General features: G+C 42.1%; 1 protein-coding gene across 3 annotated transcripts in view; it reads right to left on the reverse strand.

The window, feature by feature from the left end:
• Positions 1-16,424, reverse strand: part of LOC123150783 (achilleol B synthase) — a 29,697-nt gene extending 13,273 nt beyond the window's left edge. Inside the window, exons 1-11 of one of the 3 annotated variants that reach the window (XM_044570612.1) lie at positions 16,102-16,424; positions 7,361-7,546; positions 6,763-6,852; positions 6,462-6,647; positions 5,714-5,798; positions 4,236-4,402; positions 3,433-3,621; positions 2,677-2,790; positions 885-1,007; positions 669-788; positions 244-342 (exon numbers count right to left, since the gene is read on the reverse strand). In XM_044570612.1, coding sequence (XP_044426547.1) covers positions 244-342; positions 669-788; positions 885-1,007; positions 2,677-2,790; positions 3,433-3,621; positions 4,236-4,402; positions 5,714-5,798; positions 6,462-6,647; positions 6,763-6,852; positions 7,361-7,546; positions 16,102-16,299 — 1,557 coding nt within the window. In that variant the 5' untranslated portion in view covers positions 16,300-16,424. Of the gene's footprint in view, positions 1-243; positions 343-668; positions 789-884; positions 1,008-2,676; positions 2,791-3,432; positions 3,622-4,235; positions 4,403-5,713; positions 5,799-6,461; positions 6,648-6,762; positions 6,853-7,360; positions 7,547-7,873; positions 10,065-16,101 lie in introns of those variants that run through there. The other 2 variants (XM_044570613.1, XM_044570614.1) reach the window with 2 other exon arrangements.
• Positions 16,425-18,005: the final 1,581 nt, after the last annotated feature.

Consider the following 18,005-nt stretch of genomic DNA (forward strand, 5'->3'; position numbering starts at 1 on the left):
CTTGGTGTGCGTGACACGAGATTAGGGCACATCATCAATCTTGTAGGTAGGGCGACATTTTTCGCCAGGAAGGTGACTTTGGGTATGTATTTATTTTGTAAGGCCTTGTTGAATAATGCAGTAAAGATGGCTGTGTGCATCGCTCGATGCAGAGGCCGGAGGTAATCCTCCTTTTCGAAAAAAGGTATCATTCGTCTATAGTACCTCACAGAATTGACAAAAGTAAATAGGTTAGAGTCATACCATAAAAGAAAGTAAGCAATCGACTGCATCATGCAACCTTTCTCCTTTCATGGGACCCCCCACAAGATTAGGAGAGATCTTCGACAACAACAACAATGCCTAAATAAGAGTATTAGAAAAAAAATCAAGTATGTAGGTAGTGACCTATCCATGTATTATAAAAGATTACAATTTGTGCAGAATGACGATAATATGTGTATAATGAGTTTTATGTGCATGAGTTTTAGCTCTGTTCTCCTTTCATGTGTGTAAACCATAATGCGTGCAAAACGCACCTAATTAAGTTGATTAGATCAATGTTCCAATTAGAATCAATGATGAAGTGCATATCAAAAAGTACTATGCTCGGTATATCAGTCTTTTAACAGCAAAGAACCTTCCACATTTCTAGATTAAAGGGAATATTAGAAGTAACTTGTCTTGACCTTAAGTGCTTCTGCAGTACAATCTGATACAGACCACCCGTTATCCGCTGTTGAAAGTGTCCATGAACCTTTTGACCTATGGCGGTAATAAGCTTCACTGTTAGGATGGTTCTCAAGAACCTTCCCGTACAAAAAAAATGCATGTCAAAATTTAGTATGCAAATAAATATTATTTTGTTTACAGTATATATGGTTATGAGATAGAGAACATCGAACCTGTGAACTTTTAATGAACTCATGGGCTTTCCGAAGTGTTGGACCAAACTCATTGACAAGGTCTGTCGAGCAATATGCTTGAACAATAAAAGCAAGCTCCCAGCTTTGACAACCATCATAAACCTGTTGTAAAGAAAGTACGGGATAAAGGTGTCTTTAGTATACATGCGTCTTCACATTGCAAACAAGTACTTGATGCTTCTTGAAATTAAATAAAGAAAAACATGTATTCCACATGTGTATGTAATGCGGTTCTCTTGTCAAAGACAGGGAAAACATCACCATAGCTATATGGATATATCAACAAACAAATTAGTACAGCAAAATTTTGACAAGTCATTATCAAAAATAGTGTCACGTTTTTCTATCAAAACATAGGAATATATTGAGTTCACTGTAAAGTTCTGCCGCCTTTCTACTAGGAAGGTTACTGGGTAAGTTAAAACATCTTCTCGCATATGAATATGGGTGTATCTCATGGTAAAAGAATGTTGTCGTTCTAACTTCTAAGTGCATCTCATGATACTAAATAAAGTACATGCCAAATAATTATAATTATGATAAAGCTAGATTAATGAAACATAACTAAAAAATGTGTTGCTACATTGTTTGTGAAGTAGACAATCCAAATTACAATAGTATTTCCTATATGGGAACTTGTGTGGCATGAAGTCAATTCAATGCAAGTCAAGATGGGTCAACACAGCTAAGGAGTCAACAATTCAAGGAGAAAGTCAAAGAAATAAAAGAGAAGGTCAAAGGAATAGACCCAAGAAGAATGATATGGTACACTTTGTTTTTTATATGTATTGGTTGAGTTGTAGCCATGCGTTAACGTGCTTTTAGAAATACGGTTCCGTGTTTCTTTTTCATTTATTTTCTGTACTTTCTTTATTTTTAGTTCCTTTAATTGTTTCACTAGTTTTTCCAAAGATTCTGTATCAATGCTTTTATTTTTCTGTTATAATTTCCACCAACATAATCTTTTGCTCTAGAGAATTTCTAGTTCACCTTTTCTATTAGCTATCATAAATCGTCCACAAATAGTAATCCAGTACTTTCATTTTATTGTCCTTAGATAATTAATTAACCTGTTTACCCGCATGCATGATGCTTTCCAACAAGACGTATTGTTTCTTATGTAGACAACTAGACATTTGTTAGAAAACAATCAAAGTATTGATTAATTATGTTTACAGAATCTGCAATATCCTAGTTCGTTTGTCAGTTAGTATGAACGCTACAGTTTAATTCCATGGTTTTCTTATATATTTTATCCCATATATACTAAAAAATACAAGCACATTGCTTGGGGACTAAATGACCATCTATTCAAATACTGAGCTGGATCAATTGGTACCTAGAAATCGTCCAATCTTGATCCACTCGGGGCATGCAAGACAATTCATAGGCCGAGAGATAAATGGGCCTTGGAAGCAGTTTGGCCTAACTAGCGATCGAGAGGTTACGGGTTGCTCAAATGATGGAGAGGGGGTGGGGGTGAGTCGCGAACGAGGCGCCATCTTTCTGTGCAAATAATTAGGTCATGCTCCAACAAGAGGACTACTGATAGTATGTGACATTCTTTTCTCATAATTAGGTCTCACTGGTAACAAACTTTCAGGTGATACAAAATGCAGAAACAGATAATCTACCAGCAAGAGTAGGATCAACAAGATAACTAACTGAGCTATTTATTTAAAGGTTACTGATAATAGTCCTCAGCAACTCTGAACCATAAACAAGTGGAGTGAAGGACAAGTAGTGGACAAGATACACAAGATGGTGTTACCTGTGCTTTCATGCCATCTTCTGCAAGCCATAAATAGTCATAGATCCTTGGAAGATGCAACTTCAGTGCATCTGAATTTGGATCCTCGCTCCAACAACAAATCATATCTAGTGCCTAGCAATCAACAAGTGTTGTCAATGTGAAATGAATCAGATTGTGAGATTAATTGCAAGCAACTGTCAAAGAAAATAAGAAAAATAGCAATGGGGTTATTTGGATGGTAAAATTGCTAATAGGGATGTTAACAAATGAATTTGACATGTATGAAGGGATAAGCTACAAATGTAATCACTTTCAGTTTCAGGGGCAGAGTTGTAGAGGCAGATCAGAATTGCCATACTCTACAGATACATGATGAAATAATACTAAACATCTGTAGTTCTATTCTCCCTTTGTACGCATATTTTTAGTACAGTAAATGTACCAAGGTTATTGTGTCATATGATTGCATAATGAGGGTGACAAAACATTATTGCAGTGAGTGTTTCATGTATCAGGAAGGTGCCACCTAGAACGTGTGGAGACAAACAGTATTGAGTATGAGGTTTTTCCCATAGATATTGTTAAGATTTCCAGAATATATATTGCAGGAAAATGGCATACGGACAGGCAAAGCCTTGCAGAGCATGCATGATATGAAAACAGTCCTATTTAATTCAGGCCTGGCCCCAAATATAAAGCTTGGTCCTTAGTAAAAGAATTAGGTCTGGCCCCAAACATCTTTCCTTAGAAAGCCACAACATCTGCTTCTGTTACCTTGTTAATCGGACATACGCCAATGTATTTAGTGCTTTCATCTTCATAATGTATATGTTTCATGAGGTTCTTCAGCGCTGTATCTCTCAACTTATTGATTGGCCAACAATTCAACACTGGCTCTACAAATTTATTAAGACAAGTCCAAATAACATTTTGCAGCAACGACCGTGGATAGCGAAGGTCTTCCTGCATGCAACAAATCATAACAGATAATCAAGCAGCAAAAGGCATATATTTAGACAAAGAAATTAAAAAACTGACATTTTAATCCAAGGAAAATAGTAAGGATTCTTAATGAGTAATAAAAAAACGGTGATCTTTCTTAGCAAAGTTTGATCAGCAGTTTCACCAGTTGTGTAGTGCTTCTTCAACATATGTTTACACATAGTCATATTTCTCAGAAGGTAATTGTTTTTTTTTGGTTTCATGAAAACACTAGAGGTAATAATAGTAACAAAATTTGACTAAAAAAGAACGTAAACATGTAGTGTATACATACATATAATTTGCAAAGCTGAACTAAGCAACGAGCAATGAGGTAACGAGATACCCAATGTCATTCTAGTTGGAACTTACACATAATTGAACCATATTATGTCACATATATAACTAGAAGCCATTACATATACTGTTACTACTACTACTACATGAGAGATGGCAAACATTAATAAACAAAAGATGTAATTGGTAACTGGTTTGCACTTCGCAATATCATCTGTTTTCAACAAAAACGTACTATCCACTGTATTTGCTTCTAAAATAAGTTTTGCTTTTAGTGAAAGCAGTCTCACTAAACGAACCTTAGCACAAGTATCACGTGCTTTGTTCCAATCAATCTCGCTGTATGAAACACTATAGAGCTCCTCTCTTATTGCCACTATTGTTGGTGTAATTGGGCCAACAAACTTCTTACCGTAAAGATAAGACATTGGCATATAAACCAACCGGCAAAAGCACCAGAATCGTCCTGTGGAAGAGAAAGTTTACCTGAATAAGATGATTATAAAAATAAAACTCGACCAGCCAGGCAGTACACCCAGTGGCATTGTTTTAAAGAATAATGACTGCCGGTCACTCCACGGTGCAGAATAAATTCCACCCCATGCGGGAGTTGAACCCTAGTGGGCGGGTCATTGGAGAACCCACACAAATCAAGCGATTCTCAAATGACCAACAACGATTCAAATGCATTTTTCATGATCCTCATTACTGAACTCTTTTTTATTTCCTGCCTTTTAGCCACGTAAACAATAAAACTTAAAAAAAAAAAAGGGCAACCTGGTGCATGTAGCTCCCGCTTGCGCAGGGTCCAGGGAAGGGTCCGACCACTTTGGGTCTATAGTACGCAGCCTTTCCCTACATTTCTGTAAGAGGCTGTTTCCAGGACTTGAACTCATGACCTCATGGTCACAAGGCAGCAGCTTTACCACTGCGCCAAGGCTCCCCTAACACCAAAATTTAATTTCACAGCTAAAAAGCATCTCCTGTTACTTATTAGTTTAGAACCATCATCACCCTATGCATGATACAAACTTATATCACTCCCTCCATTTTTGTTTACTCCACATATTAGCTTTGAGTGAAGCCAGACTTTGTAAAGTTTAACCAAGTTTATAGAAAACAATATGAACATTTACAATAACAAATTTGGTATTGTATATGTTAATTTTTTTCCAACAATTTGGTCAAAGTTTATAAAGTTTGACATCAGACAAAGCTAATATGTGGAATAAATAAAAACGGAGGGAGAATATTCATAATATTGCGAAAACAGATAAAGTTGTCTTGAATGATCGAGTACATTTCATAAAACTAAATGCAGAGTGTCAACATTATAAAACCTATGAAAATAGTTTAGCACTTGATAAACTACATTCCAATAAAATCCAACTTATTATTCTCTTTTTAATGAGTGGTATCCCACCAATCAGTGTCATTACAAAATGGATGCAATGGAGATTGAGCATATTAAAACATTTTCAGAACTCATTTACAGTTTACAAGCAAACGTAACTTTTGAAGTCTATCAAAATCAAATTTGTTTAATAGCCAATACATATACGCATGAACATGTCAATATGGTCACACATGTTATCAATAAAAACATGCATTTAGTGTAGGATTAGAAATGAGAAGAATAAAGAAGTTAGATAGTAAGGAGAAGGATAAAAAAAGTTACATAGTACGAGCAAATATGGCGTCCACTGCATTATTTTCGGGAGGGGCATTACATATTTCGAAGATCAATATTATTTACCCAAACAACATAAACAAGTACCTGGATGAATCGGAAGAAAATGCGGGACAAGCCATAACTCAGGAATGATCGAATTATTTCCAGACCATTCATATAAACCAACCACCTTCAGTAAAAAAAACATGAATAGCTTGCATTAACCCCTCCTTAGTCAAGAGATAACAATTTCTAGACAAGTAAATAACTGCAACTGGACTTTTGTCAACCAACATTTGATAATTCTAGGTTTCGGAGTTCAGACTAAACATATCCTAGAAACTGCAAAGCGAATATATTTTACTATGACTGCTTCCACTTTATTAAAGTGAAGATGAATAATATGCTAAAATCTACTCTAGTAATCGACATGGAAACAACAAGAAGTCATGGAAAGACATATTAATCTGAGGAAAAATATTAGCTTGGAAAAATACCATTCAATATCAAAGGTTTTAAGAAATTTAATCTGTTTGCTGAATTGTTAACAATCTAGCACATGCATAAATAAATTCATTTTAAAAAGCATTCTGTTTAAACTTCCCTTTAGGATTGTTCAAGCTAGTTAGGGAAAAGGAACCCCTTTATTTTCACACACGCAAGCATACATATATTCATTTTAAAAAGCATTCTGTTTAAACTTCACTTTAATATATTGGGGTTTGGCAGAGAATCCATGCGTTATACTAAAGAGTACCCAATTTTAGATCAAAGAACCCAGGCCCAAAGGAACCCCCTTTATTTTCACACACGCAAGCATACATATATAATTGTTTACATTTCCGTGGCATACCGAGAGCCATATCTTTCCCCATTGTGGTATTGCAGTTGCACTTCCGCGCAATAGAATCCAAGCATGTCCCTTGGTTAAGGCATCATTTTCCACCTCGCCAAGAAGCCTTAAGGTAACATAGTTTAAGCATGATCCAAACATGGTGCTCGGACCCAGCACTTGCGTGCCCCAACCACCATCTTCATTCTACACAGATTACATTGCACATAATTTTGTCATGGTTTTTTGTACCATCAAACAGTAATGCACATTTAGGATAAAGACTATTGGTAGTAAATAGCTGGAATCAAACTTTGCATGCCTGATGGTTGTAAATATAGCGACAAATCTCATGTCGATGTTCTGTTGATAGGACAGTATTGAGTGATCCAGTAACATGTAGAGCAAATATCTGCGAGAATCACCAAATGTTAGTTCAGACACCAACTATGTTACGCAACCCTTGATAACTAATCCACGACTATCTACAAACCAACATCAAGTTGAACTGTCCAACATTTGAAACTATTAGATTATGCTGGTAAATAAAAAACTGATGTATATTGTGTATGGAGTAGTATAGGTTTCACTATAACTAGGTAGTTCTTAAGCACAACAAGAGGTAATCGAATGACAAACCTTCATAGCAAACGTAAATTAACTTTTACTATACAATTTCATTTGTCACTGAGGCACTGCATAGAAGTTACATAAAGGGCGGTAGACAGATACACCCAACTGTTGGGGAAAAGTTTAGTAAAAATTTACGTAACTACTCAAAACAAAATCATGTGTAAATAATCCGATTCACCATACAACAACAGAGTTTATGCTTTCTCCTAGCAATATCCACCAACAAAATATAAGTATATTCCAGGAAATAAAGGCAAATATAGTGTCATATGTAACAAAATGTATACCAAGATGGGCATAATGAACAAAATTCCACTGAAGTCCCCGGCCCAATGCCCATCATGTGCTTGTAGAGCAGAATGCTGGCTAAGGCATCGCCTCAATGATGTTAGTAAAGTCTCTTCTGTGACTTGTGCACTGTCTGCAAGCTTGATGGCTGGAAGGTCCACCTGAAGATGCTTTACTTTTGCATACTGCAATACATAATAGTCCATGGTGAGAATTTTACGGTGGATGCTATAATTACTGAAGCCCACATTGCATCAGTAGAGCAATAAACTGAAATTTTTGTAAAGAAGTCTGAGCTCTGAAGATTGTCCACAATTGCGTGTACAGTAATATGTCGTTAAATTGCGTGTACAGTAATATGTCGTTAAATTACTCCACGTGCTATATCACTGGACAACACCACGTGCTATGTGTAAGATGGTGTCTCTGCTTCATTGGTAAGGACCCTGAACAGAGTTAATTAAGAGGGGGAAAGGGAACACCTCCAGAGATCAGAGAGCGAAATGCGATACCTGGCCCAGCAAGCTCACCGGGACACAGTAAGTAGTGCAGCTTGGCCGCCGCCCGGGTGGCTTTCATCGCAGTCGGGAGATCCGTGTCGGCGGCGGCGGCGGCTGGGTTGTGGCACGGGCGGTGGCAGGCAAGGGGGACGACTGCCGTGGCGTGGGGGTGAAGCGCAGAAACCGCATCTGTATTTTTTTTTTAAGGCAAACTAGGGATTTTATTCAAAGTTCACAGCGTCCGGAATGCACAAAATATCCGGAAGAACCCCTAGCCACACATGACGACCCACTGCGAGAGACGCAGCTCCCTTGACAAGCAAGTGGGCCTCAAAATTATTATCTCTACTTTCTAAACAGAAGTCAACCGAAGAAAAGGCATTACAGCTTGTGTGGATCTCACGAAGGATAGGAGCATAAGCAGGAAACCCCGACGATCTAATATTTGAAAACACTTCAGCACAATCCGTGGCAATGGTGAGATCCTGGAGATTTAAATCCCGGGCTAGAGCTAGTGCTTCGCTGCACGCAAGAGCTTCGAGACTAGCCGGGTCAGTGAGGCCATCAAAAACTGTTGCAGAAGCACCAATAAACTTGCCAAATCTGTCACGACACACAACTCCTGCTGCTCCTTTGTCTCCTAAGATTGACAACCCCCATCACAATTTAACTTTGACGACTCGCCCTGGGGTGGTAGCCACATCTTTGCTCTTTGCCGGTTCCCTCGTATGACAACAGCCGAGGGTTTTATCGTGTTCGCTAACTCCAGCTCCTCCAGGAATCTGTTTACGAACGACATAGTGGATAGCGGGCTCTGAAACGCCTCTTCGTGTATAGCTTTCCTCCTGGCCCACCAGATCGCCCACATGGTCACTAGAATTCGAGCTAAGTCTCGTTGGTTTGTGTTCTCAAACAACCAGAACAGCCATAGCCTCGCGTCTTCGGTTTGATTTGATATCATATGCTCAACCAACTCATCATCCTCCAAAGCCCAAACACATCTTGCCATGCGGCAACTCAGAAGCGAGTGGCGCCATGTATCCTCCATTGCTCCGCATATAGAGCAGACGGGGGTCTCTGCCATATGTCTTTCATGTCTGACCAGGTCGGTAGGGATAGAAGTATGCGCCAACCGCCATACAAAAACTCTTATCTTTGAGGGGACCTTTACCTTCCATAGCTGAGACCATGAGTTTTTGTCCGCCGCGACGTTAGAGTGACCAGGGCGATGCTCCAGCCAATCCTCTCGTTGTGTTTTGATGGCGCAAATCATCCTGTAAGCTGACCGGACCGAAAAGATCCCTCTCTTGTCGTAGTGCCATGCCCAAAAGTCCTCCTGTTGCCTGGTACTGAGCGGTATGTTGAGGATCGCTTCTACATCGGCAGGGATGAAATGCTCAGATAAAACTTGCCGATTCCATGATCTTGTGGCTGAGTTGACAAGTTCTGAAACCAAAACCGGCGGGTTCGTGGAGCGGGCGCAGAAGGGCCTCAGCTTGAAATCTCTCGGCACCCAATTATCCTGCCAAATATGCGTAGTTGCTCCGGTTCCAATGCGCTTGATGAGCCCCAAAGACAGAATGTCTCGACCCTCCAAGAGTGACCGCCAAACCTACGAAGGTGCATTGCCAATTGTGGCGTTCAACAAGTCAGTATTTGGAAAGTAGCGAGCTTTTAGAATGCGAGCGCTTAGAGCATCCGGTTGCTGCATCAATCGCCACGCTTGCCGAGCAAGAAGAGCTAGGTTGAAAAGCTCAATGTCACGGAAACCCAGGCCGCCCATAAATTTTGGTTTTGACATTGTTTCCCACGACACCCAAGCTGTTTTCCGCTCACCGTTTTTACTCCCCCACCAGAACTTGCGTATCAAACTATTGATATGCTCACATAAACCTCGTGGTAGCTTGAAACATGCCATTGAGTATGTTGGAATGGCCTGGGCCACAGACTTGATGAGTACTTCCTTCCCCCCCGCTGACAGGCACTTTTCCATCCAACCCTGAACACGTTTCCAAATTCGGTCCTTCAGATATCTAAAAGATCCTTCCTTTGCTCTGCCGACATCTGATGGCAAACCCAAGTACTTCTCAGTTAACGACTCATTATGCACATCAAGTATATTCATGATTGACCCTCTTGCCGAATCCGCAACCCCTTTGCTAAAAAAGATTGACGATTTTTCCACATTGATTCTCTGCCCCGAAGCATCGCAGTATACTCTCAACAGACCATTAACCCTTGTGGCAGCCTCATCGTTTGCCTCAAAAAAGAGTAGACTGTCATCCGCGAAAAGAAGGTGATTAACTAGAGGGGCTTCAGGCGCCACTGATATACCCTGAACACCAATATTGGACTTCAAAAGGCACGATAAGCCCTCCGCAGCTAACAGGAAGAGGTAAGGCGAGATCGGATCCCCCTGCCGAAGTCCACGTGTAGGCCTGAAACCATCCAAACTGCCACCGTTAAACAGTACGGAGAAAGAAACCGAAGAAACGCACCTCATAATGGTCTCTGTAAATCTGGGGCTAAAACCCAACTTAATCATGACCGCTTTCAGATACGGCCACTCTAGGCGATCATATGCCTTCATCATATCTAACTTCAATGCACAAAACCTGTTTCCCTTCACCCTCCTGGTTTTCATATAGTGCAGACACTCGTAAGCTGTGATGAAATTATCTCTGATAAGGCGTCCAGGGACAAAAGCGGACTGCTCTTCGGAGAAGATGTCGGGGAGAATCTGCTTCAGCCTGTTGGCTAGGACCTTCGAAGCAATCTTATAGATCATGTTACAAAGGCTTATCGGCCGAAACTGTCCTAAAACTTTTGGACTAGAGATCTTGGGAATTAAAACAATGAACGTGTTGTTGATCTCCTCCGGTGAATCAACTCCATCAAGCACTCGGATGATCATCCTTGTGACCTCGTCACCACACAAGTCCCAATGCTTCTGAAAAAAATGTGCGGGAAAGCCATCTGGGCCCGGTGCCTTGGTTGGAAACATCTGAAAAAGGGCCTCATTAACTTCCTCTCTACTGTAATCTGCATTGAGATGAGCATTCATATCTCCATCAACCCGTGTTGGTATGTGAGACAGAACCTCCTCCATGCCAATAGTTCCTTCGGACGCATAGAGGTTTTTATAGAACTCTGTAGCCATATCAGCCAGCTCGCTCGGGTCCGTGCACATCGAACCATCCACACGGTTTAGTTTAACGATCCTGTTCTTAGCCCGACGGGCGCTAGCTTTCCTCTGAAAAAACTTTGTATTGCTATCCCCTTCTGCTAACCATGTGATCCGAGATCGTTGTTTTGCCATGACTTCCTCCCTGTACGCTAGCTCGACAAGGCGGTTCATCACCCCCTTTTCTTCTTCCCCCGGTCCGGTTCGCAGCGGGTCGCCACGGAGGTCCGCAAGCTGCCGGCGCAGATCCCTAATCTCCTGACGTACCGAACCGAAAGTTCTCCTACTCCACCTTGACATAGAGGTCGATACATCGTGTAGCTTGCTAGCCAATTCAGTAAGTGTCCTCGCCGGTCCTCTCTCATCTCATGCTTCGCTGACCACCCCTCTGAACCTCTCGTCCGTCTCCCATGCACATTCATAGAGGAAAGGTTTATTCCCAAAAGATCGTTGATTGCCTGCCTCCATTTCAGTCTTGAGCAGTATAGGATAGTGATCACTCTTGGCAACTGTTAAATGTTCCAGGGTTGCAAACGGGAACATGCTCGACCAGCTTGGCGAGGCCAAAGCCCGGTCTAGTCGGACTCGGCAGAACTGCCCCCCAGCGACGCGTGTTTCAAATGTCCAATCAAGACCCAAATAACCAATATCTGCCAAACCACATACATCAACCGCATCTCTGAAGCCCTCCATTTGAGCACTGTCCCGAATATTGGGACCAAACTGTTCCTCCTGCCGAAGTATCTCGTTGAAATCGCCAATACATAGCCAGGGCAGGGTACTTTCCCCTCTCAACCTTTTCATTGTCTCCCACGTCTTGTACCTCAAGCTTCTGGTTGCCTCCCCATAGAAGCATGTAAGACGCCATTGGTCCGAACCTGAATTGGAGATCCAGGAGTCAATGTGATACTGAGAAAAATTCTTTATTACGAGATTAACGTCCGACTTCCAAAAGATACAAAGGCCTCCACTCCTACCACTATTAGCTACTGCAAAACTACTATTGAAACCTAAAGACACCGCCAAACCCTCCACTCGATTCTTTGCGATTTGCGTCTCCACAATACAAAGGACCGACGGCGCACTATCCACCACAAGAGCATGGAGCTCGTTAACTGTCGCAGGGTCGCCAATCCCACGACAGTTCCAGCATAGGGTCCTCATTGAGCTTGGCGGTCCTCCTCTAGGGAGGCCGCCCTGTTCGTCATCTCCACCTCTTCATCCACTTCTCCGTCCTGTCTCCTCTTCTTGCCAACATGCACCTTCTCCGGCGTCGTGACCGTAGCAGTTTTTGGATCCGAAGAAGAAGCACCTTCAATTAGTAAAACAGTGCCTGCAACCTTGCCTTCCAGATGAGGAAGTGACTGTCCTCTGATATTGATGGAACCATCCGCTGCCACCAATCTCTTCCGTGCCCCCCTCTCAACTGCATCACTCTGTATGTCCCTCCTGACCTCCACATCCATCTGTTGCGGCCCGACATAGTTGTCGCTGCCACCCTCCCCCCTTCTTCGTTCTCCTACCGGGCCTCTCCCACCTCGACTACCTTCTCCTCCTCCTCTCTCGCCTCCCCTCCCTCTATTAAAACTTTCTCCCCTGCCTCCACCCCCATACGGTTGGGCCGCCGGCATCTCCGGCTCCCACATCAGCCAGTCACCCCAACCAAAGGATCTTGGATCATGTATACCATCACCACACTCATCCGCCAAGTGACCCATCCTGCCACAAGCAAAACAAAAATCTGGAAGCTTCTCATAGAAAACACTAAACTTTTTGTGCTCCTTCAGCTTGATTGGGACAAAACGAACCAGCGGCTCGTTGACATCAACAAAAACCCTGGCGCGTAAGGTACTTGCCGGGTTTATCCTGCCCTCATTGACCACCACCGTGAATGGAGGATCCCCGACCTTTGCCGCTACCTTCTCCGCCAGCTACCTTCTTCTTGTTAGTCCATCCGGCAAGCCCTTAACTCGAGCCCATAGCGGAATCTTATTCAGTCTGTACCCCTTAACATCAGAGAAACCATCATACTCCTGCAGCACAACAGGCGCCCTCCGAAACAACCATGGCCCCCCCTCCATTATCTTCCTCCAATCTCCCAAGTAGTGGCATTGGACAAGAAACAGATTTGGTCCCTTTATATTGAAGGTGACTCCTTGAGCTGCCGACCAGGCATTGCGCATTTGCGTCAAGAGCGCCGCGTGGCTGAACGGCTTAGTTGTATGGACTCGAAACAGAGCTAACCAACGTACATCCTTAATCAAGTCCTCCACTTCCTCCGAGAAATCGAGATCTTCCTCTTCCCTCCCAAGTAACTTCATGCTAGCAAATTGATCTTCAAGGTCAGGTCCGGATCCAAAGTACGCCTCGTGCTCCTCCTCCCCTCCACCCGCCTCGCTCCCTCCAGCCGGTGAGTTATTCCTCCCCCGCGCTTCCTCCCTGGTTCCTCCTTTGCTTCTTTCCCCCCTCGAACCCCCTGGTGCATCAGATCCGCTCGGCCTCCCTGACCCTAACCCTACTTCCGCCGCCATCTCCTCTCCCTGACCCCCTGGTTCCTGTCGCGATGGATCCGCCATGCAAGCTGGTGAACACGGCGAGGTAAGGTGGATCTCACCGGCGGCCGAAGGAGAACAACAACCGGCGAGATTTGACGTGGACTCTGGCTCAGATCGCCAGAGGAAGGGTGGAACCCTAGAAAACTAGGGGAAAACTAGTTTTTGACGCTAGAAACCGCATCTATAGGGTGGTGGGCTCGGGAGGTGGATCGCGAGATACCAGTACATGCGAAAGACAGTGGGCCGCATGGCCGCATCCCAGTGCTCGCTAGCTGACGCGAATCTTATAGGATAGGATTGGCAAACGAAAAATTCAAAGGCTTTTAGTTTGTAGGAATGGATTCCTATTTCTATGTAGGATAGAAATCAATCTTTATATTTTAAAGGAAATAAATATTAATTTAGACTCAATGGAAAAAAAAAACTGTCCTATGCGCCAAATTACATGCATGTCATATCACTTTCTATGATTTTTCTATTTATATAAAATTTCTATCCTATAAATCAAAGAGGCTTGAAAGAATTTCATATTCCTCCACACAAAAAAATATGATTTCCCCCCAAAAAATAGTTTCTTATTACAGACATTTCTTAATATTCTCCATGAGAATTTGGGTGCAAGAACTCCTTCTTTCCATTCTCCAATATTTTCTTCTTCACTAGCTCGCATGTGAGAAGTTAGTTCGGACTTCCATGTGATTATCTAGGGACTGGTTTGCTCCTCAGATTTCTTGTGCTTTCCAATATTTTGTTTTACAACACTATAATTGTCCATGTGCTGCAACATGGACATAAATATTCTAGTAGGTTAGCTCGTGATTTAGTAGTATGATTGTGTAAAAAATAAATACTCCCTATGATTCATATTAATTGTTGCTGCTTTAGTACAATTCTATACGCTGCTTTGGTACAATTTATTAATATGGATTGGAGGGAGTATAATTTTACTATTTGATAAACACTTATTTGGTAATTATTTTTTGGCTTACCAAAGAAAACATTTGGTAAGTCAATAAAAGGTGAGACAATTGAGGCGTATTTTAGGGAAAATTGGTGGAAAAACCAGCGATGAGAGAAAATTTCAAAACATGGAGAGGGAGGGGGGCATATGCAAAGTTTGAACGAAGGACCAACAGACAACATAACCTTATATTTTCCTAGGTAGGAGATTTTTTTTTCTTTCTTGAATATGCTTTCTTTGTTAGTTTGACTGGGAGATCTACTAAATGATCATATATTTTATGATAAAGATAATATACTAATATCGAGTAAGTTACGTCAAGATAATGAGGATGCACACAAGAAATTTAATATAAAAATAAGAAGAAAAAACAACTGACAGAACAACTGCAACAACAACAATAACAAAAACTGCAACAACAATAAGGTAACTAAAATATTGCCCAGCATATTATGTGCTTCCTAATTCTAACTACTCTATCTGTTCCCAAATATAAGTCTTTTTAGAGATTCCAACAAGTGACTACATACGGAGCAAAATGAATGAACCTACGTTTTAAATATGTCTACATACATCCGTATGTTGTCGTCCATTTGAAATGTCTAAAAAGACTTATATTTAGGAACAGAGGGAGTACTAGCATCTAATTTTACCATGATGTGGATAGGAGAAGCTATGCACGGGGCAAACTATGGAGTTGATTCCTTGATGCCTTCCCAACACGGCCAAGAGTCACAATGAATGCAAATGTCCGTAAGGCAAGCTAGACTAGGAGCCCCATCACTAGCTGCCCCAAGCTACTACAATGGTCATATTCATTTTTAGTTTTCATTATTTGTTTAGATCTTGATAACTATGTAGGTATGAAGGTTGATTTATTCATATGAGATTACTTATGTCACATCACTATATTTAGTAGAAAACTTGATCGCATCATTCACCTTTTGTTGTTTTCATAATTATAATCCAAGTATTGTGACCATGAGAACTTTTTAATCTTAAGATCATATATCTAACAAAGTTACTCAATTTATTTATTATCATTTTGTAGCACTAAGAGTTACCGCAACAACGTGCGGGGTATCATCTAGTTAACAACGTTCATGACACCCTAGCTATATATAAGGACCTTTGTTTTTCATGGATTTTATGTAAAAATAATTTAACCATAAACATCACAAAAGGAAAAAATGAGAATACAAAAAAAGAAGATGGATAGAAAATTCGTCCCAACTCACGAGAACCATAGCAGGAAAGTGTCATTCTGCGTGCAATCTCATATGCTCCTGCCATGAAAGCAGAGAGAGAGCGTGTCCATCTAGGATATGTAGGCCAATCTAATGCCCAATCATCCATTTTCGATGCAATTGTGTCTATATGTAGGTTACTATATATGCATATAGTTTATGTCGTTTTCGATTTGATATGATTGCAAAATGATATGAGTGGTCTCACCGTCTCAGGTCTGCTATGGATATACATGTGCACCCATGCATATAGTTTGGCATCAGGACATGCAGGATCATCTACGTATATATACCTGCATGCGCATCAGAAGATCCTGCGACTCCTTCTTCTCGAAACGGCGGTCCGTGAACTCCCGGCGCACCCTCTCCACCTCGGCGCGCTCCTCCGGCGTGCCGTAGTCGGGGTCGAACTCCCACACTGCCCTGCCGAGGAAGTTGTTCACCGACCGCAACCACGGGCCGCCGCCCTCGGACACCTTCAGCCTCCACATCTCTCTCTCTCTCTCTCTCTCTCTCTCTCTCTCTCTCTTCTCTCTCTCTCTCTGGACAGGCGGTGAGCTGAGCTAGTAACTCACGATCGCTAGCCCCAAACACTTTACACCTCTGCGGCTATGGACGGAGAGCCAAGCCTGTGGGATTTTATACGGGCAGGCGCCGGACGGTGAAATGAAGCTGCCTCCTGCCTGCCACCTAACTCGATGAAGTGATGTGATGGCCCGGAGAACCATGCACAGGACATAAGGGGATTTATTGGGCACGCATTATTTGATGCCGTGGGCACGCTTGAATAACAAAGGATGTCCAAAACTGGCTGTTACCGTGTCGCGCTCTGAGGCGAGTGCTACAGGGCCGGGGTTTGATCACCTGCCGTTGCACTGCAGGTTTGCGGTGCGGCAGCCCAGTTCTGATGAGGTCGACACGCATGGATTTGCCCTGAATATAATCCACAACCTGATTCTTCGTAAAGTTTCGATAAATTGCGGCCTGATACGACAGAAAGCTTCTAGAGATAGTAGCAGTGCACCACCCTTTAATTCTGCAGTAGTAGGAGTACGATGACAGGTAGTAGTAGGTGTGTAGGGCGCTCGATGAACTTAATGTGTGGGCCGCCCGGGTAATCTGAGGTGTTGGTTTTTGGGAATGACAACGTGGCTTACTTAATTGCTCTTAAATACTACTACTCCCGTTCCTATATTTAGAAACGAAGGAAGTAGTCGTTACTTTATTCCACACGCAAAGCAAAATATAAATGACGCGTCTTAGCGTTTCTTGGCAGTCACCCAAACATGATAAGTTTCTGTCCACTTTTTCAGGATAGGAAAGCATCTGGTCCCCGCCTCCCGATTCCTGCAGCCAATCATCGAGCGGGCAAATCACCTGATCCTCCCCCTTCGCCCGATCCCTCCCCCACCATTGCGCGTCTTCTTTTCTCCTCACCTAACCCCCAGCCCCATCTTCTTCTCTCCCAAGCCAAAAAGGACAGCACGCCCCTTCCCCTCACCACTTCCAGATTCAAGAAAACCTTCACAGCCCTCCAATAGCGGCTCCATTGGTGTTTCTTCTCTAGACGCCTCGTTCCTGATTGCCTTGCAAAAAGGCAAAAAAGCAAGGCAAAAAAGGTCAGATTTAGCTCATCTTCCAGATCCCCCTCCTCTTTCCCCATGATTTGTACAAGGCTTCAATTGTGCAAAACATTGTGTAAAAAAGATGTGATGTTAAGCATGTTTAGTCTGATGTTTAGGCAAGTTTCAGCCCCCTGATTTGGGCAAATTTAGTACGTTTAGTAGTGTTGTGCACCCCTAAGTGATAGTTCTTCCCAGTTTTCAAATTCTATTTGCAAATCTGTTGCATATGAACATATTTGTAAATCTGTAGGCAAGTGCTGATAGTAAATGAAGTACTTATAAGAGGATGAGAAACAACTGATCATGATCTATTTCTGATGTGTTCCAGTTCTATTAATTGCTTATAATGAGGCAAAATAAATATTATGTTTGAGCAAAAACAATGCTATAATGAGGCAACTAAAGTATATGTATGCACACAACTTTGGAAACTTATGACATGGCAAAACATGAACACTTTTGAAACTTACAAGACAAGGATTATAAGACAATGAATATTGACATCACTATGGAAAAAAGGGAAAAAACAAGGCTTTTCCCCTCTAGCAGATCTTTTGGGAGCATGTGGACCA

Source organism: Triticum aestivum, chromosome 7A (assembly GCF_018294505.1).
Source record: "Triticum aestivum cultivar Chinese Spring chromosome 7A, IWGSC CS RefSeq v2.1, whole genome shotgun sequence".
NCBI lineage: Eukaryota > Viridiplantae > Streptophyta > Magnoliopsida > Poales > Poaceae > Triticum > Triticum aestivum.